This window comes from Neopsephotus bourkii, unplaced genomic scaffold (genome assembly GCF_033783945.1).
Source record: "Neopsephotus bourkii isolate Nb327-2 ecotype Australia unplaced genomic scaffold, CSIRO-AGI_Nbou_v1 NB_867, whole genome shotgun sequence".
Taxonomy (NCBI): domain Eukaryota; kingdom Metazoa; phylum Chordata; class Aves; order Psittaciformes; family Psittacidae; genus Neopsephotus; species Neopsephotus bourkii.
This window is the reverse complement of record NW_026901363.1, coordinates 146,139-172,837: the sequence shown is the minus strand read 5'-3', so window position 1 is coordinate 172,837 and position 26,699 is coordinate 146,139. Positions and strand designations below refer to the sequence as shown.

Below are 26,699 nucleotides of genomic sequence, written 5' to 3'. Positions count from 1 at the left end.
CAGCAGCCCACAGCCCTCGTGGGTGACTTTTCCAACTGGACAAAGCCTGCCTTGATTTACCCAGTCCTGGTCTGTTTGGTGTGTGCATGGACCACAGCCGATGGGGAACTCCATGTCCTTCCTCTGGGCTGAGATGTCCTGTGTCACCATCATGGGGAGGGTCTAACGCAGGCCTACAGTTGCAGAGGTGACAAGTCAAGAAGGAACTTTCTGGCTTTACTTGTACCAAGAGTTTATGGCCAGTATTAAAAAACCCAAACAGATCTGCTTGGAGAGGTCAAGTAGTTTTTCAAGTATTAAAGTATTAAAGCATGAGAGAAGTCCCATGTTGTGGGACTTCACCACATCCTTAACATTAAGTCTCTGCTGGGTGGTGGTGGACCTCAGTGGGCACTTAAACGTGTTTATTGAATAAGGGCTTATCATCGAATCCTAGAATGGTTTGGGTTGGAAAGGACTTTAAAGCTCATCCAGTTCCAACCCCCTGCCACGGGCAGGGACACCTTCCATTAGACCAGGCTGTTTGGCTGCCATAAGGTATGTGCAGGGAGGACAGCATGACTTCATTCTGCTTACAGATGCTGGCACAGGCTGGGAAACCACAGGAGGTTGGGAATACCCCTCTGTGCCCGAGTGGAGTGAACAGGGGCTGTTCAGCTCAGGAGCAGAGGGTACCGGTGGGCTTGCAGGGTCAGAGGGCTGTAGGGTGAAGGGGAGCCTGTGTTCAGACCCAAGGAACAGCCTCCAAGGAGCTTTAACCAGGAGTTTGGGGAGCTGCTTGAATGAAACAACATCTGTCACCTGGAGCCGGAGCAAAAGCTGCTATTTATGGTGACTCCTGAGTGCAAACTAAATAGCAGGCTGCACCTCGTGGAGGATCAGATGGACAACAACCCTGGTGCCAAAGCAAGCTGAGCACGGTTAAAACCGGAGTTACTGTTTACATGTTAGTAACGAAGCGTAGGAGGAATCCAGCCCCAAAAAGCTCCCAGGTTTGGCTGCCCAGGTCCCAGAGCCATGTCGGGTGTGCAGGGAGGGAGCCAGCTCCTTCCTATTGGTGTAAGGGGGGATGTGGTTTGAGAGAGAAGCCCATGTGCAAGACAGAATGATGCTCCAAAATGGTAAGGAAGAGAAGAGAAGGAGCTCGTCCCTTGGCTGGTGGGAGGTGGCACCATGGCTGTGCCAAGGGAACAACCTCCCTCCCCAAAGCAGGAGGGAGGAGAAGGAACAACTGTAGGGAACTGGCAGAGATCTGCCGCTTGGACACTGCCTCCAGTACAGGAAAAAACATTACAGAAACCCTCCAAATCTGTAATGCACATCCCAGTGCTTTGGGGCCAGTGTCCTGCCTTCAGGTCCTAACTCATTGTTTCCTTGGTTGGGGTTTGCCTTTATTAAGAGTGAATTTCCCTCATCCCTGGCTCCCCTGGGTCTTATTTGCTCTGGGGGAGAGGAAAGTTCTGTTCTCTGCTCTTGGCAGAAAGCTCCCTCCCCGCCATGCTGTGTTGCACAGGTCCATGTGCTTGGGGCTTGGCCACAGACCCACATCGGCCTCTGTACATTGTGAGGAGCTGAGTGCCCCAAGGCCAGCTGGGGACTCACCTGGGCCAAGCAGGGAATGGTTGGGGAGATGCCAGAGGATGACAAGGAATGACTTACTCGCTGAGAGCCCTCTGTTAGAATCCTGCCTTCCAATATTTATTCCTTCCTCTAGCGTTCAGCCATGGAGCTTGCAATAGCTTGGTGGAAAAATCGAATGAAACTTTATGTTCCAAAAAGAGGATTTATTTAGTGGATTTTCGCAGTTTAAAATACACAGATCCGAGTGCTATGGAAGGGAATATACAAGCAGGGATGGGCTTCACAGTTCAAGGCATTTAGGAAACAGGCACTCTGGGAATTCTACAGTGAGGCATCAGCTCCCGATCCTGCCGCACTCTGTGGGCAGGTCTCCCGGCGGTTTCAGGCACTTACTGGAGATAAACAATACATAGCCACAGAAAGCTCCCAGGAGAGATGCTGGGTGCAGAAATGCTGCTGCTTCCCAAGGAGATGGGGACTTGATTTTAGAGAAGGTATGGCTTTCACAGTGCCATGTCCTCCAGTGAGGCTCAGGATGCTTCGTGTCCTTCAGCGAGAGCAGATGCTGCTCCTTTGCTCAGGGGACGTTTCCTTCAGTTCAGACTGCTCTATTCTTCACTCTTTCAAATATCTGCATCACTTTGCCTGCTGGTATGCAGCCTTCTCTCACAATGGTGATGCCACCTTCCCAGAAGAAGAAAGAAGTCAGGATAATCCCCAAAGGATGGAAGAGATGGAATATAAAGGAATATCTTGGACCAGGAAAGCCATACAAGTGCTCAGGACAACCAAATAATAAAGATGTGTAGCAAGAGGACCAGAAAACTTGTTGCATAGCAAAACCACGTCCTGACACTGACCCCACACTCTGTTCAAGGGTTTAGTTTTCCACTAGTGAACCCCTCTCAGATGACAACCCACATCCAGCTTATGACACCTCAGCTTGCACTGTTATGTCATTGTGGATGAGCTTCATTCTGGTGGGCTGCAAGGATCATCCACCCTTCCTCTCAGAAGCATCCACCCTCCCACTTGAAGCATTTTTACTGTTACAAGGCAGATTTTGTTTGCACAACCGTGTTTCTCCTCACTGCCTTGTTCTCTGTCAACACAGAGGTCTTCCAAGGACATCTTTTGTTTGTTCCTCTTCATCAACATGTTTGGAAATGTCCAGGCACTAGAGAACTGTTACTTTTGGAGCATGCTGTGCTGCCAGATTGATACTACTGAAAAGGTTGGAAACCTCCCAGGAAAATGCACTTGCTGACATAGAAAGGGTGGTTCTTACACTCACTTTCGTCAATCTTTGTGCAGTTGACCACAGTGGATGCCACCACCTCATCAGATTCTCCATCACACAGGACGCCCTCCAGCTTATGGCCAAGACGCCTGTAGGGGGAAAAAAGCAACAACACTGCACAGTACTTCATATTAGATCGTGCCAAAGACACCCTCCATTCAAAGCACCAGATCGTGGTCTATACACCACCCAGACGTGATGGCCACCCTTTAACTGTGGCTTGCACTGCAGCAGGAGTGCTGGTGAACAGGGTACTCACGAGATGACCATGTCATGGTGTGTGCTGTCAACCTCCCCGCTGGGATTAGCAGATGTGATTGCCAAGGGCCCTGTCATGTCAATGAGGTGCACCAGGACAGTCAGGTCAGGTACTCTGATCATGATGCTGTCTTGAGTTCCCACTCTGCTGTAGCCTGCTCCAACCCCTTAAAAGAAAGACAGGGAATGTTGGCAGAGGCAAGACTGGCACAATGCCTGGTGTAGCATCAGAGGGAGACCTACTGCTTCCTTTGCAAGTGGTCCTGCTCCATACTCCAATTCTGATCAGGTATCTTACCAGAAATCCATGAGAACAGCTGTAAGGTCTGGGGACTAGCTTGATTAAAAGGAAAAGACTGATGTCTGGAAATCAGCATAGCTTTTTTCATAGACATAGGATTGTAGAATCATGGAATGGGTTGGGTTGGGAGGGACCTTAAAGATCATTTGGTTCCAATCCCCTGCAGAGCAGGGACACCTTCCATTAGGGTCTAACTTCTTGTGATCATTGCCTACCCTCCCACTCCTGTCACACTCCTCTCCCTGTTATGCACCCTTCACTCTTGCTGTCTTCAGCCTGTAATATTGTCATTGATTCCCAGAAGCCAGGTTTGAGTGAGTCATACACTGCTCACAGTGTTGTGACTTTGTCCATAGGATGGGAAGGAAGAGGCAATGAGAAGTGATGCACATAGGAACCCCGTCCCTATTGGGACTACTCATCCATCTGATGCTCCACCCAGGGTTTGCTCATTCCCAGCTAACAGTTATGGGCTTGAAGGAGGTGACCCTCCCAGGCTGATGAACTTCCCTTGCTTCAAGTCTGCCTGAGTTAAAGAAATCATGTTGCTGGCTCACACTGTTCACGAGTCATTGCAGCGCTTTAACAGCCTCTTAAACATTCACCCAGGCATGCAACTGCTCCGGGGATGATTTCTGGGGATAAATGAGCATAATTTCTCCCCATTGACATCCAGAAAGGTTTGTGGATTGCAGACCTGCTGTGCTGAAAACAGGAAAATGGGAGAGGAGGGCTGTGCTGTTCATCTCACCTAACTTCTTCAGCCACTCTCCTTTCTTGATGATGCAGCCGATGCCACCAGGGTAAACGTTTTCCATGAATTCCCAAAGCAATGGGCTGATGGGGGGAGCAGCTGCTCGCAGCTGATCTAAGTTTGAAATAAAGATGCAGATGGGCTTCTCTTGAGGCCTGTCCTGCAAAAAACAGGAATAGAGGAAGGGAAGAAATAGATGAAGACAGAGTTTGCATTGAGAAGATGGGAAGCCCACAGGAACCCTGGTTTATGGGCTTCCCAGGGTCCAGGAGCTCCAAGAAAGTAAGATGTCATCTCTACTCCAAATGCTGAGCACAGGAGGGGGCTGGATGCTGTGATTGATGCCTCAGCTCAGATCTATATGTGCAAACTGAAGAAGAGAGAGAACAGTGGCCTGCTCTTGGGATCTTGGTGGGATGCATCCAAATCCTCTGCTGTAGACACAACCAACGCAGGACCACTGACGCTCTGCTCTTTATCAGTGTTTTTAACACTTTCTACACCAGGCCCTGATCCTCTTCTAACTTACACTGGTACAAGTCAAGGTCAAACACACCAATTCATGACAGGATAATGGAAGGGAGAGCCTAACCCCTGCAAACCAACACCTACATGACCACTTCATCAGTGCTTTGAAATAAGCTTCCTGTAAAATGAACACTGATATGGAGGGAACATAAAAAGAGCTCACAAAGCAGTGTCCTTTCAGTCCTCAACTGACATCAGTTTCAGTAGGGCCAAATGACTAAGGAACTGAGCATGTATTTACATTCTGTTTATATTATCTCATCGAAAGGGAAGGTTAGCATTGGCATCAAAGCAGGACAGAAAAGACTGTCTTTGTTGCTGATGTTCACACTAAGTGCCAGCTGAGATAGTCTGTTATGCTTATTTCTCCAGGCTAGCCAGGAAATTGCCTCATGGAGAATAGACAGGGCCAGGCTGCAAAAGTTGTATTGAAGCTGCAAAGTTTGGGTCTGTTTCCAGCACTGAATGTCTCCAAAAGTGTGGGGGAATTCAGAGCTGGGATTCTTATTCAGCACTTTGTAAGACAGAGAGGACAAATAGAGGTTTGGATCCACTGGTGACAAGCATCAGGGTGGTTCCAGTTTGGGTTTGTGCTTTACCCCCCAGTGAAGCAGGATGTAGTTGTCTTATCCCCACTGCCCCACACCCAGAGCAGAGGGTGCTTCACCCCAGGTTGCTCAGCTCAGGAAATGGGCCCTGACTTTTTGCTTTGGCTACTCATAAACTCCATCTATAGTCAAATCTGAGGCTTAGGACAACTTGAAATAAGGGGCTCCCATTTCTGTTCCTATACATAATTCATCTATAGGACATAAACAAAAGCCAAGTAACAAGATGACAGCCTTGTATTCACACCTTGATTCTGTAGACCTTCTCGATGGCTTGAGGGTGTTTGCAGGAGGCTGCCAAAGCGTACACAGTGTCTGTTGGTACCCCACATACCGCCCCTGTGTTCAGCAAGTCAGCAATGGTCCTCAAGCCACTTGTACAGTGGGACCTGGGGCAGATGCAGGGTGGAGGATCCTTGGTGTCCTTCTTAGAGCTTTCAATCTGGCAATAAGCAGAAGGCAACAAATGCATTACGGTGCAAATAAGGAAAGATGAGACAGAGAGTAGGATACAGTCCACTCAAACGCAGGTACCTCACTGTGCCATGCTCCCTTGATAGCCAAAATGCATAGGCAGCACTTCTAAGGATGTTTCACCTCAATTATGAGATGAATTACAAGGCAGAAGTGATTACTGCTATCCCAGTAATAAAGACAAAGCTCAGGTGAGGATTCAGAGGAAGAGAAATTCCATGGAAATCTGAAATCCCTTAGGTAAGATTGAAGAACTCAGGTTATCCCTCCTGACCAGGGAAGCTACACCATCATGCAAAAGTGTCTTACTGTGAGCAGTGGGGTTCCCATCATCATCAGATCCTTCCCAAACATGTTGTTTGCAAGTGATGCTGTGGCTCCATAGAAGCAGATGATGCTGAAGATGCTCAGCATCACAACTGGGAAAGAAAAAAGAGAGAGTCAAAGGCAGGAAGGTTTTTATCTTCTCTATCTCATCACTTCCTAGCATTGCAAACTTACTTCAGTCTTTCCTGTCATGCACCATTTTCAGTCCAGCATACTTGTGGGTCTAAAATTCCAAGGCATTTCCAGCCTTGCCTACCTGTGCATCTTTTGCCATATGGCTTTAGGTTTTTTTTTCTGGTGGAAAAGCTTCTACAAAGCATCTTGCTAAAGTACTTAAAGTCATTACAAATGGGACTGTCACTTGCAGCAAAGCCAAAGTTTCAACAGAAGTACAGCCATTCACACAGGTGGCACATTTAGCTCATCCCAAGCCTTAGCTCACAGAACAGCTACTAGCAAGAAGGTCTGTAAAGAACCTCAGGAGGTTGCCTTCATCCAGCATTATGAGCCACATCTAAATGCTTAGTAGGAAGCTCAAGGACCTGTGGATGATATGAGGAAAGGTTTCCTCCTCCAATCATGGAGCTGAGAGGCCAGTCTTGTAGGGAAAGATGACACACTCTTCCACTTGTGTTGTCCCATGCTGAGTTTGTGCAGAGCATTGCTCCTCAATCAGGGACCCACTCACTGCACTCTATGGGTGAAGGTTTGATGACCAAGTTCACCCAAAACTCACTTTCAAATGGCAAAGGGAGCTTCTCCAACGTAAAGAGCAGAAAGCAAATGGTCAAGAGCTCCATTGCAAGGGTCATGCAGAGAAGCACCACATTAAAAGTAGAAGCTGTGAAAAGAAATGGAAACAAGAGGGAACCACATCAGAGAATGGACCATAAAAATGTATGTGAAACAGCAGAAGAGTTCCTAAATCAACTTAATCTTATCTGATTAAACAGAGCAGTGTGTGGCCTGACTTCCCTGTTCATGGAGGAAGAAAGGCTTGGCTATGGTTCATTCAGCCCTCAGCTTTCAAGAGACAGGCTGCCAAACTCTTAACCTGCCAGTACACTGTGCTCACATGGAAAACACTTCCTGGGCAGCCAAGACTCTGATTTACAGCAGCTGGACCATGGATAAATGCCAAGGGTCCAGTCCATCTGACACTTTCACCTCACTTGAACCCTTTATTTTCTTTGAAATGTTCTTCCTTTCCATTATGACTGGTTCTTCTAAGCTCAAGTCAGCTCCTGTTACTGGCTGTGGGCAAAACGGTTCAGTTCATCCTTAACTGGCGTGACAGAGAGATCTGAGACTCTTGTGCATCTCCACCACAGAACAAACATGATGGGATTAATGCTCTGACCCAATTATCCCTCAGCAAACAATCACACATGGCTCTGAGACTTACCTAGAACAATTAGAAAAGCATTGAGCACCAAAAAGGCAACGGAACCTGCAGTGAATCCTTCGCTGTTCCCTGCACTGATGTTCATGAAGTGGCCTGAAATAGGACCAGAAGATTGAGTTGTCAGCAAACCATCATGTGCAGCATAACAGAAGAATGACATATGTGCAGCTGGAATGACCACAACTCAAAACAGCTGATGGTTTAAACCACGACACCACTATAAAGAAAATCATCCATATCCAAACCCATTGCTTCTGAAATGCAAAACAGTTTAGGTATTAAGTGGAAGACTGAGGATGGTTATCCAGAAAAGGTGATGATTTTGCCTCCAGCTTGTAATAAACAGGGTCTGGCTGAAAACATTAGCAGCTTCTTGCCATTACCTCTTAAAAAATAGCTTTAACTTTCCCTACAGGTGCTCATTTTAATAGGACTTGGCATGGAGATTCTATGAATATGCTGCCCACCTGGAGCCAAATAAGGCTTTTTAAAGCCCAGGCTCAGCATTCTGACCTCTTCTTTCATGACTATGAGTAACTCAGTTGCTCTAGGCTTCTGAAGGATAAATCCATGAACTTGGAGCCTGCCACTGCCTGAAAAGCATCTCCTGAACTGTTATTCTGGGATAATGGTGCAGAAACAGACTGAGTGCTGTCTCACAACAGCTTAGCCAGAACATTTTGACCTCTGTTGGGTTGAAGACACAGCTTGGACTCCTGTAGCTGTGAGAGTACCAAGTGACGGCAGCAATGGCAATCGATTGCTTGAGTACAAGCTGGGATGTTCAGTCATTATCTATTTACAAGGAGAAATGCTGGTAAACCTGGTGTCATTGAATCTCCTGGGAGAAGGAATTATGTTAAAGAAAGTAACTTGTAATTTCCTAAAAGCACCCCTTTTTTGAGAAAACAAAGTAATCATCCTGACCTTGCATTACCTGCAAACCGAAGCCAGGTCCATGCTCCCCAGAAGGCAGAGTAGCAGAATGGAAGAACACAACCGAACCTTCTCCCTCTCTGAACCTGGATCCTGCAGATGTAGAGCTGCATTATGGCTCCTGGGATTAGCACGGAGGGTACGGAGAGTTGCTGTCTGCTGGGGTCACTGAAGCTACCCTGGATGGCAGAGACTGCAGCCAGGCCATTGCAGATGTAGAACAATGCATCTGGCACTTCAGCACTGGTGCCACTTGGGAAGTTCTTGGACCTTGTGAGGCAGGTTTTGGCAGCCATCAGTGTGGTTTGCAGAGCTGAGCTGGACATAGCCTGCATGCCAACTGGAATCAAGACCTTCTCCCCGATGGAATTGATAAGGGTGGCAAAAGTGGCATACAGAGATAGGGCAGTGCAAAGGCTGCAGGCAGCCCCCAGGAACAGGTAAGCACCTGGCATTGGGATCTGATGGATGGAGGCTGCTGTGAGGATGATGAATGAGGCGTTTTGCAGCATCTCCAGGGTATCTTTGTGGGTTGACATCAGAAACAGCATGCAGGCAGTGGCCAGGAAGAACCACCCTCCAAACATTCCTAGCCTGCTTTCCTCAGCTTTGGACAGCCCGAGGAAGGTGGTGACTGTAAACTCTTCCCAAGACATCACCAGCCAGTAGAGGCTGTGGACACCAAGCTTGGTCGTGTGGTAGACGTCACCTCTTAGGTAGCTGTAGAAGCTGGACAGAAGCTGGCAGCTGGAGATGATGGATATCCACGCTGCTCCCACACAGAAGGTCTTCATGTACCCAAAGAAGTAAAAGGCAAACATAAAGGCAGAGACAGTATCGCAGATGTTGCCTAGGGCCATGGGCTCTGCATACTTCGTGTTCTTCTTCTTTTCTTCCCCAATGGCCTTGGAAGAGCTCCTCTGTGCTGACCCTAGTAGCAAGACATTGAAGAGAGGATGCCCAAAGCCTGGAAGGACGTACCGTTGTGTGATGCCCTTCAACAGAAGAGCCACGGCTCCATACAACCCACAGATGACAATGACAATCTCAATGACACCAGATACTACCAGGGCCCACTGGCCAAACAGGGCAACCGCTTCAAACACCAGGGCGAGCGCGATGGCCCCAAAAATGAAGGGCATGATGTAGTTCACTGTGGCTGAGCAGAAGGACAGGATAAAGGAAATGGAAATGTAGGCCACCAGCCCAGCCACCACGCTTTGGCTAGAAGAGAGCTGGGCCATGTCAGTGAGCAGGAGGTGGCTGGCATTCCCCGAGGGCAGTGTTATGTTCTGCAAGGAGGGGTACGCAGCCACAATGATGCGTGTAGCCCCGTAGCTGCTCCACAGAGCAGAGAAGGTGAAAAAGGCTGTGCCTCCAAGGTGGTCATACTTCCGGAAGGTAAGAAATCCTGCCAGGAGCTGGACAAAGCCTCCAGTCAGGATGAGGTGGACACCTGAGAGACACAATGAAGAGGTCATGTAGAGTTAGAGGTTAGGGTAACAGAGAGTTATACTGTTGAGGTGAGTTCAGATGACATTAAGATGCTCCGAGAGCTGAAGCACCTCCATTGTGGAGACATGCTGAGAGCTGGGGTTGTTCAGCCTGGAGAAGAGAAGGCTCCTTAAGGGGAGACCTTAGAGCAGCTCCAGTGCCTAAAGGGGCTCCAGGAAACCTGGAGAGGGGCTTTGGAGAAGGGCCTGTAGGGACAGGCCAAGGGGAATGGCTTGAACCTGCCAGAGGGGAGACTGAGATGAGCTCTTAGGCAGAAGCTCTTCCCTGTGAGGGTGCTGAGGCGCTGGCACAGGGTGCCCAGAGAAGCTGTGGCTGCCCCATCCCTGGCAGTGTTCAAGGCCAGGTTGGACACAGGGGCTTGGAGCAAGCTGCTCTAGTGGAAGGTGTCCCTGCCTGTGGCAGGGGTTGGAACTGGGTGCGCTTTAAGGTCCCTTCCAACCCAAACCAGCCGGGATTCTATGAATCTATTCAATATGCAGCAGTTATGTGCATGTGTGTGTGTAGTGGGAGTGACACTGGGTCTTTCTGCTAATATACACAGCGCCTACAGTCCAATACTATGAAACAGTGCTCTCAGGCCAAGTTCACCTCTGAGCAGCACCCCTGGTATCCCCCCCTGAGCATCATCACCCACCTGCAAGGATGTCCTCTGCTCCCTGTGGCTTGATGCCGGTGTGCACCACAGTGAGGTTCTGCAGGCAGAGGAGGAAGGCGCTGACCACGTTCGCCAGGAGCCCCAGCACTGCCGGCTCGCTGTAGAAGACAGCGGCGAAGCCCGCGGTGCTCGCCATGGCCCCTGCAGACACAACAGGAGCGCCGGCGGTCACCCCACCGCCTCACCGTCCCCGGCGTCTAGACCAGTGCTGCCTCGGCACGGGCACTGAGCCAACCTTCAGAGCCGTGCCCCTGCTCCAAGCAGGGAGGAACTGGTGACAGGCTCAGGTGTTTCCACCGTGCCTCCCGGCTCGTTGCTCCAGACAAAGGCTCGATTCAAAGCAGAGCTTTAGGTGTCTACTTTCCGGAGTCCTATCCAGAAAAAACACACACAACCTATTTAGGCTACAAGGATTTCTGGCAAAAACATGTTTAGGTGCCCCAAAGCGCTGCAGGTGTTGGTGATGGTTCCTGTCCCCTCTCCTCCAAGCTGCTGGAGATGGAGAGCAATGAATAGCCTAACACAAATGAACAAACATTCAGACAAAACCCACAAGGTATTTTTGAGCCATTCCAGGACGTTTCTTATCCACTGTTACAGACAAACAGGCAGGCACGGCGTACGCATACACAGTCTCCCAGATGGAATTTTCCAGCTCCATCCCTTTCTTGAAACCCCAGTGACTAAACAGTTTATTTTCAAACCCTTCATATTTCTACCATTAACTCGTCTATTTGCAGGCAGCCCCCACATTTCCATTCCTCTGCACTCCTGGGTACCATGAGCTGGAGTTTTCTCTCTGGAGGTTTTTGTTAGGAAACAAAGATGAAAATAAAACAGCAATGTCCTTGTTATTTTGGTATTTTTGGCACACCAGATGACCTAAAGGAGCTGGAAAAGGAGAAAGTGATGTAGTCTGTTCTCAGCCATTCCAAAAAGCCTTTTGGAAAGCCAGGGAAGCATGCAGCACTACTATTGACATGGGAAGTGAGCAGTGGAGGAGCACCACCAGGGGAAGAGAGAGTTTTGTGAATATTAAACAACCCAAATCCCAGTGTCTGCTCTTAAACACAGTATTCATCAGCAGACGTATAGTTTGCAAACATCACAGGCCTCTGGACTCTTGTTCCACTAAACCCCCATGTTTTCCTTTTCTCCATTGATTCTGAAGGATGTGATTTTCTCCAGAATGAGGAATGAAGGATAAATTATCTCCTAATAGCTCTGAACTGATTCAGTGACTTCAACTTCATGAAATGTGGAAATGGTAAAAAACAATCAAGTGAGCCTTGGGGAGGGCAATTCGTTAATTCAATTATTTGATTGTGCTAAAGGTTAGGTTTTTTTGGTTCAGAGATACGCACCCAGTCACAGTTCTGCAGGAGGCACAAGCATCTCTGTAAAGTACTGACCTGAGGAAGGCCCTTAAGACTGCACCTTAGGAAGAGCTCAGCAGTATCTGTGCTGTCCATGATGCTGTCATGCCACATGGCATTGAGATATAAAGAAGCCGTTTGGTTTACATACTAGGAGGCGGGCCATGATCTTTACTTCCTCCAGATGTTTTGCTCTGAAATGTCTCAGACAGTGGCTTTCTAGGTATGCTTTAACAAGCCCCTGTTTTGAGCCAGTCTCTGGAGGGGGATGAGATAGGTTTCTGGAGGAAGATGGGCTTGCCAGGTGTCTCCCTGGCTTGCAGAAGAAGTGCTTTTCAATTTGCCATGGCTCATATTGGCAGTTCCTGCATAACTAGTGGTTTTAGAGCCTGCAACACACAGCTTGGTTCTGTGAAGGATGTAGAGACACAATTCATAGGGATGTTTCTCTCTTCTTGCAATGCAGCCCTTCAAATGATGTCTGAAAATATGCCATATCATACTACAGATGTGTAAAGGGAGAGGATGTGAGAGGATTTAGACCAAGATATGGAAAAGGAGGAGGATGAAGGAACTTCATTTGGGAAGCGAAGGGCTTGGGGTTGGAAACTGCTGCAGACCTACCCACAGCAGCCCCCCCACTCTGCAAACACAAACTGTGCATTGCTTCCACCTCTATTTCATGCAGCATAAAGACACATCAAATAATGAATCCCCTCCCATTGTTGTCTCAGGGGTAGCAGCACTAGTGATGATGTGGGCTGCAGCAAGAAATGAGGCTTCTGCATGGTAACAGAGGTGTTTTCTGCTCAAAGCCTTGTTTGTCCATAGGATAAAACCCCTCATTGCTGTTGTCACTATGTTTTGCACAGCTACTGCCTCTGGCGCTTTGGTAGGACCTGTTTCTCTACACGCACTAGTGCAAACCAAGCGTGACACCTCTCTGCTCCATGAAACACAGCAAGGAGGCATCTCCCACCAAGCCTTTCCTTTGTCCTCAAGCCTGCAAGCTGCGTGTCCTCAGCTGGCACTGATGCAAAGCAGCTGTTTGGGTATTCTGCAAGCAACACAGACCAGCATGGAGGCAGAGGAGCAAAGGGGAGGTCTCTTTCTACCATGTGGGGTTAGCAGCTCTCTGCAGACATGGGGTACCAGCCAGCACAGCCACTGTCCAGGAAACCACACGGATGGAGGTGTCCTCACAGTGAGGAGGCACGTGGAGAGCTGGGGCACTGCCAAGGCTGGCGGATGATGGGGCAGCCCGGGGCGATCCTTCTTTTGTACAAATCCCTCATGCAGCAAGGGCAAAGCCAAAGCCATCCTTTTCCTCACCCAACCTCCTCCATCTTCCTTCCTTTTTCCTGCTTGCCCCTGTCATTCATCAGCTTGGGGTTTGCAGAAATGGCTTATGAGGTCCTCCCTCTGTCCTGGCTCTTGTCCCTGCAGCATGAGCCATGCCCATGCGGGCTGCTCGCTGCAGCCTCTGATCACCTTTTTCTTGCAATAACTCTCTTTCCAAAATAGGTCACAGTCTTCTGCACCCCTCTTCCACCTCACTGCTATACCTGGGCTTTGCAGACACTGCTGTGTGCATCTGCTTTGCACTGTCATTTGTGCTTCACCTTGACTTATACTAATGGGAATATTCTGATGTGTGGACATTGTCTCCAAAGGAGGTTGGAACAAAGCTTAGCATGCCATGGGACACATATATAAACACCAATATGTTACATTTATCAGACACTTATTCCCATGTGGCATTTTACTATTAGTTTTTCATCCCACCTTATTAATGATAACAACTGTTTACACAGCTCAGAGGAAACACTGCTTCTCTCCAGATAAACATGTTAAGAGAATGAAATGAAATTGGTTTTGGCTAAGCACATAGCAAGATTAACAGTGCACAACAATGCCATGCAGCTGGGTTAAATACCCCAACCCTGACTCTCCTCTGATGAAAACCAGCACCAAGTTGCCTGAGGTGCATTGCTGCATCAACAGTGATTAAGGATCTGCCTTAGTATTTAGTAGAAGATTCTGGTTTAAAATGCAAGGTGTGCCACACCAGGCTGCTGTTCTGTACTGAAGAACCTGCAGCATGTTGAATGTCCCCAGGTTTCACTCCTGGACCAAGCAAAGAGCCATGGCATCCCCCCAAAGTCCAAACATCCATTTGGGAATGAGAAGTCCCAACGCCTCCTGGCAGCAGCAGCGTCCACCTCTGCACTAACCCTTCAGTGAACCCACAGCCCATGGCAGGCAGCATCACAGAGATGACTATTTAGAAGGAGGAGAGCTATGAAAAGATTCAGCCAAATGACAAAACACTGAATGTATTCAAGAAAAGCACCAAAGAAAACCACCAATGCCTCGCTTCTCCCTCTGCAGCTTGGATTACCTGGTTTGGTGACACTTCAGCTCAATGGGAGGATGCTCTTGTCCCTCTCATTTCCTGGTCAGTACCAGTTTTATAGTCCTCCTCTGTAGGAGGAGCCTGGGGCCAGTTGCTTCACATACTGGCACCTGTAGCATTGGGAGACAGGAATTTCCTTGAACTTTGTCAGTTATTGTCCTAAATATTTTTTTATTTCCTGAAACCAGGGGGGGTTTCCCTTGTGTTCGGCAGAGAAAAACCACCCCTCCTCATCTATTCCCCCCACCCTCTCCGTCCCCAGAGGCTGATGTCATCCCACTTGAAATTCATTTGCAAAAAAACAAAAAGCAAATTGCCTTTCAGAAGCATATATAAACCCTGACACCAAAGCACCTTGCAGACAGACACCTCTCCCATCCCTCGAATAGCGCAGAGCTGGGCACTAGGCAGTGGTAACAGCCACCAGCATGGTCTACTTAACCTTACAGGTAACTACTATTTCATGTACAAACCCTATCCATCTCTGATCTTTCCTTCTTCACTTTAAAGAGGCAATGTTGTTTTCCGGGCAGTTCCTCAACTGGCCGAAATTGCCGTGACATGAAGTGGGAACCTGCCCCAATACTAACAAAATCAGAAGGTTTTCACAGACACTTTATTTACAGTTACTAACCTGTTCCTTTCATGCCTGTTCTTTTTTATGCATCCCACATGGGTTTATATGATGCCATGGCAGGGGGGTTGTTGTTGTTGGGACGTGTTGTGTGGTGTTTTACTCCTTGTGCTCACCCTGAGCTGGTGTTGCTAGCAGATGGAACGGGATTATTCCATGGTAGGTCTGCAAAGGCTGTGCTGCCCCTTGTACTGTACTGCTTTATTTCCCTGGCTAGGCTTGGCATCCCTGCTGGACTGAGCCTTGGAAAATGTTTTTCTCCTTTAAATATGTAGCCAGTTTTATCCGCCTGTTTGATCTGTGAGTGTCTCACAGTGCCATGTTAGAGGCACAACCAGAGTAAAGCGGCTTTGGTGACAAATGCTCTTTCTCTGTCTTTAGATATCCCAGAAGTTCTTGGCAAGCTCCCGGCAAGTTCACAAAACTGCTGCTCACGGTTTGTACCTCTCTGCAGAACAGCATTCCCTGTCCTTTTTTAAAGAGCATACAAATAACCATGTTACTGCTTTAGAAACAGAAAGGTTCTGGGCTGCTTGTGCTGAGATAAACCGCTCAAATCCTCGGAAGATAAACGTGTTTGGGGGGGTCTTGGTGTGATTATTGCCCGTGGTTGCTAAAGAACAAGGAGAAAAGTAACAAATGATAAAAATGCTGATTGTTGATTGTATGCTAAACCATAAACTTTAACTGATTTAGAACCAGCCTTTCCAAATTCTTACTCTTTGACCATAAATGTGAGATACTTAAGTTGGAGCTGTCATCGGCTTGCTCAGATCCTTAACTCCCCTGTCTGTCACCACTTCTTTATTACATCTGATCTTGCTATTAGCACTGCTTGAAGCAATTCAGGGGTCATTCCCTGTGTCTCACAGCAGAGGAGCTTCTGCACAGCTACAGCTTCTCGCTTCAGGCAAATTAAGCAGGACTTTGCTGTGTAGCCACTTGGTCTCTCATAAGTTTGTCTGTTAAGTGATTTTAAAATGTGTTATTAATATAAAAAATGCAATGAATTCTGCTTAATCAACACTTGAGAAAAGAGGATTAATAATAATCTACATAGATCTATTTGGTCGTGGATGGAGTATTTTGGGGTTTAATGAAGTTCTGCAGCACCATTACTGTACCCAGACAGAAACACTGGAGTCATGAAATGCTTTTAATGGAAGGGTTAAAAAATATCTCTGCCTACTGAAGTGACAAAGAGCCTTTGATGACGGGAAGGAAGCAATCCAGATTTTATGGCTGTGGTGTGATTCAAGCAGATTTTCCTCCAGCCTCTCCAGTCCAGTTTGTTCCTTCTCCTTGAGGGCGGAGGTTTGTAGGACGCTGAGGATGCTCCGGGTACACAGAGAGGACACAGGTTTTTGTCAGCAGAAGCTTTTCCAAAGTGCTGAGTGTTACAGATTCCTATAGCGATGCATTTCATGGAGCCGCTGCAAGGGGGGAATGTTATGCCCGTGAGTCACAGCCATGATGACATTCTCAGCTGTGTTTACAAATGGATTTTAGTCTCTGAGGCTCTAGGTGAGTCCAAATACACTTGCAAGCAAACTGTGAGTCAGTAGGCATGACATTTAAGGATGAATACAGGCTACTGAAATTAGGGAATGGTCATTTTTTTTCTTAATTGGGGTGTTTTCTGGTTGAAAAATAAAGTGTCATCATCTGCTGATCCTCATGAGGTTTCCTGTAAGATGTTGAAGCAAAGTGTTTTTACTTGGTTGCTTCACTCATCCTGACTTTTTCATGTCGTTAGTTTCATTTGGACATTAGTGCTGGCTTTGATCTGTGTGCATGCGTGTGTATTCCCCCATCATGCATACCTACATGCGGATTTGCAATCATGCATATGTTAGCTATATTGAATTTTATCGTTTTCTGCTCTTGTGCACTCTCAAAATTATCTTATAAATTATAATGGGTATAAGAATGATCATTCTATGAATTATGAATTCATCAAAACAATTTTGTCCCAAACTGGGTATTTTCCACTGAATTTTAATGCCACCAAAGATTTGGGCATGGTGACTTCCAAACCCAAAAGCGCCAGGAGTTTGTCTGCCCAGCTCTGCCTTTGAGGTCACAAATACAAGCACCAACTTTGCCTTGGGAAGCTTAATATGTTGCTTTTTGTCTGCCAGCAAAGATGTTCTCAGAGACAGGGAAAGCTCTCCTTCAAATACCAAGCTCAGGAGATCTTCTGTTTAATCCCCATCTGAAGCATAGGCTGGATCCTCTGATAAGCTGAGCTCAACTATGAAAGAACATAAAAAGACTTGTTTTAAGCACTAGCATCCTTTTGAGTACATAGGGCTTGAGGGTTTTGTGGTTGAGTCAAGACACCTCAGTGACTTGTAAGATCCAGCTTCTGGATAAATCCAGGCTTTGGGTGTAGTCCTACACTGGTAATGTAGCAGGGCTTCTGCTCTGCCTGTTCTCCAGATAAAGGGACATAATTTGTATTGATCATCAGCACATAGCCCACACATGTCTTTATCCCCTCTCCTCTCTCTTGGTGCTGCAGTGGTGGCCAGGAGTGCTCCGGAGGAGACAGTGACCAGCAGCTTTGCCTCCTTCATCCATGCAGTTCGACCCGAGCACTTGTCCAAGACTGTCCGTCACAGAAGCAAGAGGATGATCCTTGACAGCATCGGGGTTGGCCTTGTGGGTAGCACAACACACGTGTTTGACATCGCTCTGCAGTACTGCCGGGTAGGAATGGTCCCATATTCCCACGTAGTTAATGTGGTCCTGACACCACCACCACATCCAAATCCTGCTTTCATGGCTGACACAGGACTTTTGCCTTGCAGTAAAGGAGTGTTCTGGCATCACAGTCACTGCTTCACTCAAGGTCCTCACCTGAATCTCCCTCCCTTTCACAGGAGCTGTACTCTTCAGTTGCTGTGAGCTCTGTCTATGGCAAGCCAGGGGTAAAGCTCTCCCCCACGCTGGCTGCGTTCACCAACGGAGTTGCGGTAAGTCGGGCTCTTCCAGGAGCAGAGCTGCTCTGTGGGACCTTCAGAGACACTAGTTACAATTACAGGAAGCAGGGGCTTGGAACTGGATGAGCATTAAGGTCCCCCATAAACCATAATATCTATCAATCTATAATTCTATGGGAACTAGTGGATGGATGCTGTTACAGATGCAGCTTCATCAGCAAGGACCTGTAGCCTCCTCAGTTTCCAGCCCCCCCACACCAGCATGTCCTTATCTCCATTTCTCTGGCAGACTCACTCCATGGACTTTGACGATACCTGGCACCCTGCTACTCATCCATCAGGGGCTGTGCTGCCAGCTCTTCTGGCAGCTTCCCAGATGCTACCTCCAAGCACCAAACCCAATGGCATGGATTTCCTGCTGGCATTTAACGTGGGCCTGGAAGTGCAAGGAAGGCTCATGCATTTCTCCACTGAGGCTCACAACATTCCTAAAAGGTAAACCTCCTTTTCTTCACCAAGTAGGAAGAGGGCTGGTGAGTGTTAACAGTGCTACTCAGGGTTTCAATATGTTAGTTTAAGTCTGGCTGAACTCCGGATCAGGGTAAGGACCTACTGAGAGCCAAATGCCAGTTCTCCCCAGGCTGATGAGGCACCACATATTCATTTGGTGACCTCCAGTGATCTTCCCTCAAAACTAACCATCAACAGGACTAGCACTGAGTCTGCAGCGTTATCACCTAAACTAGCCAGGACAAGAGCACAGGACAGGTAGTGTTCACAGCCATACAGACAGCTTAATTGTGGCCACAGCCCCAGGCAGTACCCTGGTGTGTTCCAAGGGATGGCATGACCAGGAGCTGTTACCCTTGAGCATGGTGGATGAAGCCACCTTATCTGTCTGGGGGAAGAAACTTTAGCTGTATGGACACAAGCTATGCCACCTACCCGTAGGGAAAACTACAAATGGCTTTCTGGAGATGCTGAGCTCACTCTGTTGTCTCCAATGAAGTTTCAAGAAGACAGTTTGTAGATGGCTACATTCTGAGTTAGGTAAATCCCACCTGCACCAGAGCTGTGAGGGTAGCTGGCAGTTCACCCTAGTCCCAGGCAGGTCTGGTGGATGAAGTTTTTGGATGTTCCCTGTGCCAAGCAGGCAGGAAGCTCATATCTGCGATTTCCCCCCGTATCTGCAGGTTCCACCCTCCCTCGGTGGTCGGTACCATGGGCAGTGCTGCAGCCACAGCGAAACTCCTGTCTCTCAGCGTGGCCCAGTGCGCACACGCTTTGGGCATTGCCGCATCGCTTGCAGGGGCACCCATGGCCAATGCTGCCACCCAAGCCAAGCCATTGCACATTGGAAATGCCACCCGCCTGGGCTTCGAAGCAGCACTGCTGGCTGCCCGAGGGATGGAGGCCAACCCCTTGATTCTGGATGATATCCCTGGTTGCTCTGGATTCAGTGCTTTCTACAGTGTCTATCAACCCAAACCACTCTCCACACCAAGTGACCACCATGAGTTCCTCTTGGAGAAGCAGGATATTGCTTTCAAGAGATTCCCAGCCCACCTGGGGATGCACTGGGTGGTGGATGCTGCCTTGTCTGTCCGGAACCTCTTCATCAACTACGCAGGGTCCTTCTCTCCCTCTTTGATCCGTACCATTGTGCTGAAGATCCCAGTGTCAAAGTACATCAATCGGCCTTTCCCCAGCTCTGAACACCAGGCTAGACACTCCTTCCAGTTCAATGCCTGTACTGCCCTGTTGGATGGGGAAGTGGGGCTGAGCTCCTTTGCAGAGAGCAGCATCCAGCGGCAGGAGCTGAGGGAGCTGCTGGACAAAGTGGTGGTGGAGCACCCTGAAGATAATGTGGCCAACTTTGACAAGATGTACGGAGAGGTGGCACTGCTCCTGCACAGCGGGGACGTCCTCACAGGCAAATGTGACACTTTCTATGGGCACTGGAGGAAGCCTCTGAGCAAAGAATCACTCCTGAAGAAGTTTCGCTCCAATGCCTCCCATGTGCTTCCAGAAGAAAAAATAGAAACCATCATCACTATGGTAGACAACCTGGAGAAACTGTCAGATAGTTCCCAGCTGGCCTGCAGCCTGTGAGGGAACAGCAAGCGGTGTTTAGATACAGGACTTTTCCCAGGGAAACTCCGGTTCCTCTCTTCATTGGTGCTTTACTTTTGTTTTTCCAATGACAGGAAAATTCCCACCCCTTGAAGTCGAAGTAGACGCTTTAATACCAAAGGAGCCCACGAGGCAGGAGGTGTGCCTGTGTCAGTGATCAGGACACGGATTGAATCCCAACACATAGCTGGCTGCAAGGCCATCACAAATAATGAAACTCCCATGGAATTCCGTGAGAATCCTGGGGTATCACCTGGAAGCCGGCTCCCCAGAAGGAACCGTGTCTAGATCTTTTTTCAAGCTGCATTGCAAGATTTTCTGTGCAGGATGCCTGACTGCTGAGTCTGGGAAGGAGAGGAAGCTCAGCTGCAAGCTGTGTGCTTTTCTTAGCGCTCTTCTGGGCACTTTTGTTATCATGGTTAGTCATGCTGGCCAGCTGAAAAACCTATCAGTTACTGTAAACAGCCCTGCCTGCAAAACCCTCAGGCAGAGATGGATTATTTCCTTTTCCAGTAAAAGCCTCCCATTTCTCCAGTGCTGGGGAAGTGTTTTTCACTTCTCTGTGTACAAGGGATGGTTCAAGGAACTTTAAAACCTGTATTTCTTTTCTGAAGGGAAGGCAGTTGGAAGGTGAGGAGCCCTACACCACTCCTACACCTGATCCTATGCTGCCTGCAAGGTGATCCCTGCCAGTTCTTTGTCACAGCATCCTTCCCAGGTTTGCCCTACTCAGAGCTGGTTCACCAGAGGTGGTCTTTATAGTCTCTGCAGAGATGGGCCCCTCTGGATGGTGACCTGGGCACATACACACCATGACTCACACTGGGAAATTCCTGTTTCTCTCCCCTTAGAGGAGGGAAAGCTCAATGAGACTCAGTCCTTAACTCATCTTTCCAGCTGGGATGAGATCAGCACTTGTGCTCCTGTGCAGCCATTCACTGGAAGGCTTCTGACCCTGCCTCCTTTGTGAGCAGTGAGATGGAGAACTGTGCAATAATCTGCTGTACATGAAACAGATACTGTGACTGCTGATCCAAAGGAGTGGCCTCCAATCATGATAAAGGTGCAGCACCCATTGCAGAAATGAAGGTGCCTTCTGCAAGGCACAGAGCAATGGGACTAGTGAAGCAAGAAGGCATCTGGGCTGGTTCCTTTTCAGCTTGCAGTGGTCTTTGCAGAGGACTTCCCAGTTAGAGCAGAACTGTTTGCCCACCTATAATTCCCCTCTCTCATACTGTCTCGCATATTCCCATTGAATCTTTATGAATAAAGAACTGAAGTAAACTTATTTTCTGCGTGAAGATTTAATGCTAACATTATGTGGACCATCAGGTTTTCTGAACATATTCAGTATAGAGGCTTTTCCAGTAGATGGGGGTCCCAGCAGAGGCTAGCTAGAAAGCTAGTGTGTGCCCAGGGATTTCTCCAGCCATATATTTACATTGAGCACTGCAGGCTGTTTTTTCCTCATGAAGACAATAGCCCACAGGCAGCAAAGCCTGGCTGTGGTTAAACATGGTCTCTCATCAAAGAGAAGTTACACAATGTTTCCCCACTAAGCAACTGATTTCAAATATTTGTCAAGTTTCCACAACAAGCTTCTGGTTTCTTTTGGCTGGAGTCACACCTTTTACTAGCTTTTCAGCTGGGTTTCAGGCTGCATTTTGTCCCCATGATCCAGAAACCTCACTCAGGCCTTGTCTGTCCCATCAGGTGTAATCTTGACACCTTTGAGCAGACACTGTGTAAAATTAGGAAGGGAAGGCACAGGAAGGCTGGTAGGGCCCAACTCCCTTTTTATCAGACCCCTTATCAGTTGAAGAAGTAAGAGGCTTTTCCAGAGGACCCAAAGGCATAGCCAAGGCTTTTTTCTTTCATGATATTTCATCTAAAAGCCAAGAAACCTGAAAACACCTCCAGTATCCCAGTCCAGGAAAGTGTCTCACTTGTTGTTTTCACTTTCACACAAAAAATGCTTCATATTCTTAACTAATTCAGAGGCCCAAAGCCCTGACAAGGGATGCAAGACCTTAGAATAGCCAAGGAAACAAATGACGTATGAAAATTACAGACCAGCTTGTGTGACACTGAGGGTGTTCAGCGATTAATGTGGTGTTACCAAAATCTCTCAGGCTGAATAAGAAAAGAGCCATTTTCCTTCTTTCAACTGCTGTTCCAAGAAAAATGATGCTTAAATTTAAGAAAAGGACACATTTCTCCACAAACATATTTATGGTAGCAAGCTCAGTGACTGAAAGGACACTCGCAGTGCAGAGACAGGCAGGATCTGTGTTGGCAATCAATCAATAACTACAGTCCCACACCAGAAATTAATAGGGCTCTGCTGGCACAAGCACTTTGCTGGGGAGAACCCCGGGCCAGTGGAGAGTGGGGGAAAGCTGTAGAAGGGCTGGTGGGAGCAGGATGCCACCATCAGCCGTTTCCCGTGGGCAGGACCCATCCGTGGGGTCCCGTAGGTAGGTCCCACTCTTGCTCAGGACCTACTCATGGGCAGGACCCACCGGGAGGAGCCGGCCGCCGCCGCGCTCAGCACCCTGGAGAGCAGCCGCCGCTCGGGGCGCGGGGCTCTAGGACCGCGCGGGCTCCGCAGTGCTCGGGTCCCTCCTGGGGTCCTCCCCGGTCCCCGTTTTCAGGATAAGGCTGTGAGGTGTCTGCGGCTTCCTCCCGGGGCAGCTCTTGTCCTTGGCTCCCACAGTGGCTCAGCTGGAGAGGGGAGAACCCTCTGTGACCATCCGCAGCTCTGCAGTTCTGAGGGACTTGCATTTTTGCATGGAGGAATTTGGATTTCCCGTGAAATGCCAGCAGAGAAAAAACCCCAAATAGCACAGTTCGGGGATTATTTCAATTTTAGAGAGGATTTTGGCTGTAGAGGTCAGAAGAGGCCTCTCTGCTTTCCAGCAGTGATGGTAGCATTGCTACCTCAGTGTGGCCAGCTGGGGAACTGCTCTCCTTGATATCCCCCATGTCCTTCCTTCTTGTTTTATTCTTTTTAAAGGGTTGAGGGTCTGCTTTTTAAATAATTAACTTGATCCTTGTCCTAGGTCTGAAAAATAAAAGCTTGAGCCTGTAAACTGGCTACCAAAATCCTGGCCTATGCATCCTGCAGACTGCCGGGATGCAGGCATAAAACAGGCTGTGGTCAGGGTTCTCCTCCATGGGCTCCAGTCACGTCTGGGCAGTACCTGGAAAACTCGATCAGGTTCTCATTGGGGTCTCGGAAGTAGATGGATGTTACTGGACCCATGGCACCAGTTCTGGCCACTGGCCCTTCTTCAATAACCACCCCACAGGCCTGGGAAGAGACAAAGAACAGGGGTTTAATGCTTAAGGTCACTTTCCCCAGCCTTGAAAACATGGGCTGACAATTCTGACATTCTCCAACACAGAGACCCTCAAAGTGTCGCTTGGGAGGCTCTGGTTTCAAGTCTCCCAAGGTCCCACCGTGGACACTCTGTGCCTTCTTCACCTTCAGATGATCCTGCAGCTGGTCCAGAGGTACCTCTGTGATAAGGCAGAGATCTGCAGAGCCAGGGATGGGGCACCAAGCCTTTGGTTCAAACTCCTTCCCAGCCTCGTGAAGGTTTAACTTCTGGTTGCCAAAACGTAAAGCTTTGCGAGTTCCCTGTCCCCAGAGAAAGGAATCAATGTGCAGTGAGACTTCCTGAGCTGGAAGCCTTCAGCATCCACTCACCTGTGTAGTCCTAAAAGTGCTGGGGACCTGGCTGTAGTCCTGCTAACTCTGAACATCCATCCCTGTCAGAACCTGTCAGAGTTCCACAAAGCCCAGCCACTGGCCCAGAACTGCAGCTCCTCTAGACCCAAGCCAAGCCTGTGTTCCATGTTACCTGGAAAGTCACCACCTCCATGCCCAGGACCTTGGAATAAAAGGCCACAGTGTCCTCAATGCTCTTCACAGTCAACACAAGGTGGTCCAAGCACTGGATGAAACATGAGGGTGAACTCATGCACTCTTCCTTCCAGGACATTATCTCAGGGGTGAGAACCAGCATGAAAAACCACAAAACATGAAAGAGAAATGGTCCAGGCAGCTCTGAACTGACCTGTGAATAGAGGCCAAACAGATCTGTTTTTGGGCTGTTGATGGCACAAGTACAAGCAGGCAATAAATCCTCCTCCTTGGAAGGGCCCCAGACCTCTGCTTTGCTCTGGTGGGACCTGAGCATGCCAGAGCTCCTGCCTTTGGCCAGATTCAGAGCACCTTGCTGATGTTACAGGGATGCTGATCTCTCAATGCACAAACGCCTGTGTGCACCAAGAATGGACTATGTGTGTGATCCTTCCCTCTTGGGTTTCTCCCAACCTCCAGGAAGACACAGAATCCCTTCTGGTCCCTACATAATGTAGATGGAAAACATGGACCATAAGGTAAGGGATGTGGCCTTAACCAGCGCCAAGAGCATGGGAACTTGTCACCAATGTAACTGCACTGTGGGACTGAGCCCAGGGGTAAATGGCTGAGGGGACAAACCCCTGATGATCCTGCTCTGATGAGCCTCTGATGATCCCTGGTCATTGCCCTTCTGCAGGGTCCCTGGGAAATGTCAGGCAAGGAGAGATCTCAATGCCCCACTGGCACAGGAGCAAGGTCAGCATAAAGCAACCTGCTCCAGTGGAAGGTGTCCCTCCCCTGGATGAGCTTTAAGGTCCCTTCAATCCAAAACAGTGTGGGATTCTATGAAGAGGGGCTGGTTTGGAGCCCTGGTTTCCCCCATCTCAAGCTGGGACTGCAGCACTGCCCGGACTGTGCCCAGTGACTGCACCAGTTGTGGGGGGAGCTGATAATGAAGACAGTGAAAATCACTGTTCCTCCTTGCTGCAGATGGTGTTTGGTGTTGAACACCCTCACCTCTGCCGGCCTGGGCTCTGCAAAGTCTGTTCCATCCAGGAACCCTCCTGGGTGCTCCCAAGTTGGGGGGCCCTCATGTCACAGCCTGCATCTCCCTGCTCCTGCCCAGCAAACCTTGCCAGGACAACCCTCCTCTCCCATGCCAGCCCTCCAGCAAACAGCAATAAGGAAACTGGATTGCAAAACCACGCCAGGTACCTGCGAGAGAGTATGGTCCCTGGGCAAGCCGGTGCTGGATGGTTCCCTTAGGACCGTCCTCTTCCTGCTGCCTGGAGCTGAGCTGTGCGAGCTGACACGTCACAGGAGAATGAGGGGGAAAACCCAATGAGGTTAAACAGGAGCTGGGACTTCGGCATACTGCAGGGGTGTACTTTGACCCAAAGGACCTGAAAGTCCAACTACATAGAGGTACGTGAAATATCCCGGAAAAAGAGCCTGGGTATTTCAGCCACATATCTTCCCCTTTGCATGGGAAAGATGTGTTAATATGCTATATAATGTGCTGTATTAAGCTGATCTTGGTGCTCAGTCTGGGATAACTTACTGTTAAGAAGCAAAGATATTCCTAGACAGGAGCTGTGGCAAGCAGCTGCAGTGGGCTTCCTGCTTCCCCATCTCCCCTGTGCCTTTTCACCTCTTTGCCCCCAAGATTATTTCCTCGCATCATGCTGAGGTTTTATCCCCCTGTGAGGCACTTGCTGCCCTGGGAGCAAGCTCCCACTAGTAAAAGATGTACAGGTTGTAGGTACTGAGCTAACAGCCAGTATGCAGCAATGAGCAATAGAAAAGCAGCCTCAGGGTGATGCGCACAGCTTTGGGCACCTTTTTGGACCCTGCAAACAGACACGTCCAAAGGGGCTCCCTGGCCTGTGCCAGAGTTACAGACTCTATTCTCCTTTACAAAACCCAAATCTGTCAAAAATCAAATGGAGCTTTGGAAGCCCTCAAGCTGTCTGCATAGTCGGCTTTGGAGGAATGAGTAGTCCATTGCAAGACATGCAGGAGGTGATTTCTTCTGCCATGCCCACTCCAGATCAAGGGGTTCAACAGCCACACATTGGGGATGGCAGCAGGTGGGCCTCCCAAAACTCACCTTCTTGGGAAAAACACTAAAACCTTCTCTTTACTAATGCTCCCAAAGTTCTTCCCAGAGGTATAACCTAACAGGGCTTTGAGGGCACTAATTGGCCTTAATAGCCCTGATTAGCATCACCTGGAGGCTCCAACATACATCCATGGGTCCTGGAGCATATTTAAACTCTTCCTGGGGGCTTTCACTCCTTGCCTGAGCTTTGGGGTAGGGGTGTTGCTCTCTAGTCTGGGCCTAGCTGTGCCTCTACCTGGCCAATGGCCCTGCAGCTCTGGACATCAGTTTGTAGGCTGATATTCTGGTCCTTAACCTGGTGTCATCATTATGGACCTGTTCGGTATTTTGCACTGAACCAGGGTTCAGGATCTTTGGGGGTTTTAAAGAGAAAGTTACAATGGGCAGCATTAGCCCCATGGTTGTCATCACACGAAAAGTAGCCATGTTTTAAAGCAGAAAAATACGTTAGCAAGCTGAGAAAGTTGGGGCTGTTCAGCCTGGAGAAGAGAAGGCTCCGTGGAGACCTCATAGCAGCCTTCCAGTATCTGAAGGGGGCCTATAGGGATGCTGGGGAGGGA

General features: G+C 48.7%; 6 protein-coding genes across 6 annotated transcripts in view; 3 read left to right on the top strand and 3 right to left on the bottom strand.

Annotated features, from left to right (window-relative positions):
• Positions 1 to 26,699, top strand: part of LOC133214028 (uncharacterized) — a 153,978-nt gene that overhangs the window by 16,672 nt on the left and 110,607 nt on the right. The window lies entirely within an intron of this gene.
• NSDHL (NAD(P) dependent steroid dehydrogenase-like) overlaps positions 1 to 26,699 on the bottom strand; it is a 90,473-nt gene that overhangs the window by 37,503 nt on the left and 26,271 nt on the right. The gene's annotated exons all lie outside the window — the stretch shown is intronic.
• Positions 1 to 26,699, top strand: part of LOC133214031 (potassium voltage-gated channel subfamily C member 1-like) — a 310,932-nt gene that overhangs the window by 274,339 nt on the left and 9,894 nt on the right. The gene's annotated exons all lie outside the window — the stretch shown is intronic.
• LOC133214099 (uncharacterized) lies at positions 1,835 to 14,506 on the bottom strand. The gene is made up of 11 exons (XM_061356791.1): positions 14,420 to 14,506; positions 10,622 to 11,013; positions 8,474 to 9,928; positions 7,537 to 7,629; positions 6,868 to 6,972; positions 6,114 to 6,223; positions 5,578 to 5,772; positions 4,192 to 4,354; positions 3,141 to 3,306; positions 2,876 to 2,970; positions 1,835 to 2,265 (listed from the first exon to the last, which is right to left on the bottom strand). Exons 2-11 carry the CDS (start codon positions 10,776 to 10,778, stop codon positions 2,180 to 2,182), a joined length of 2,625 nt encoding a protein of 874 aa, XP_061212775.1. The 5' UTR covers positions 10,779 to 11,013; positions 14,420 to 14,506; the 3' UTR covers positions 1,835 to 2,179.
• On the top strand, positions 12,773 to 20,159 carry LOC133214100 (cis-aconitate decarboxylase-like). Its single transcript, XM_061356794.1, has 5 exons — positions 12,773 to 12,781; positions 17,616 to 17,780; positions 17,957 to 18,046; positions 18,303 to 18,508; positions 19,207 to 20,159. The coding sequence occupies exons 1-5, from the start codon at positions 12,773 to 12,775 to the stop codon at positions 20,123 to 20,125; spliced, it is 1,389 nt and encodes a 462-aa protein (XP_061212778.1). The 3' UTR covers positions 20,126 to 20,159.
• GLOD5 (glyoxalase domain containing 5) lies at positions 22,360 to 24,177 on the bottom strand. Its single transcript, XM_061356698.1, has 3 exons — positions 24,013 to 24,177; positions 23,634 to 23,789; positions 22,360 to 23,459 (listed from the first exon to the last, which is right to left on the bottom strand). The coding sequence occupies exons 1-3, from the start codon at positions 24,175 to 24,177 to the stop codon at positions 23,307 to 23,309; spliced, it is 474 nt and encodes a 157-aa protein (XP_061212682.1). The 3' UTR covers positions 22,360 to 23,306.

Coding starts and splice junctions, on each gene's coding strand:
- GLOD5 (XM_061356698.1), bottom strand. CDS start 24,177: ATGCTGGTTCTCACCCCTGAGATAATGTCCTGGAAGGAAGAGTGCATG. Junction 23,790..24,012: donor TGGAGGTGGTGACTTTCCAG/GTAACATGGAAC, acceptor CTCTGGGGACAG/GGAACTCGCAAAGCTTTACG. Junction 23,460..23,633: donor AGCTGCAGGATCATCTGAAG/GTGAAGAAGGCA, acceptor GTCTCTTCCCAG/GCCTGTGGGGTGGTTATTGA.
- LOC133214100 (XM_061356794.1), top strand. Junction 17,781..17,956: donor TCGCTCTGCAGTACTGCCGG/GTAGGAATGGTC, acceptor CTTTCACAGGAG/CTGTACTCTTCAGTTGCTGT. Junction 18,047..18,302: donor CGTTCACCAACGGAGTTGCG/GTAAGTCGGGCT, acceptor TTTCTCTGGCAG/ACTCACTCCATGGACTTTGA.
- LOC133214099 (XM_061356791.1), bottom strand. CDS start 10,778: ATGGCGAGCACCGCGGGCTTCGCCGCTGTCTTCTACAGCGAGCCGGCA. Junction 4,355..5,577: donor AGAAGGTCTACAGAATCAAG/GTGTGAATACAA, acceptor TGTTTTTTGCAG/GACAGGCCTCAAGAGAAGCC. Junction 2,971..3,140: donor CACCATGACATGGTCATCTC/GTGAGTACCCTG, acceptor TTCCCCCTACAG/GCGTCTTGGCCATAAGCTGG.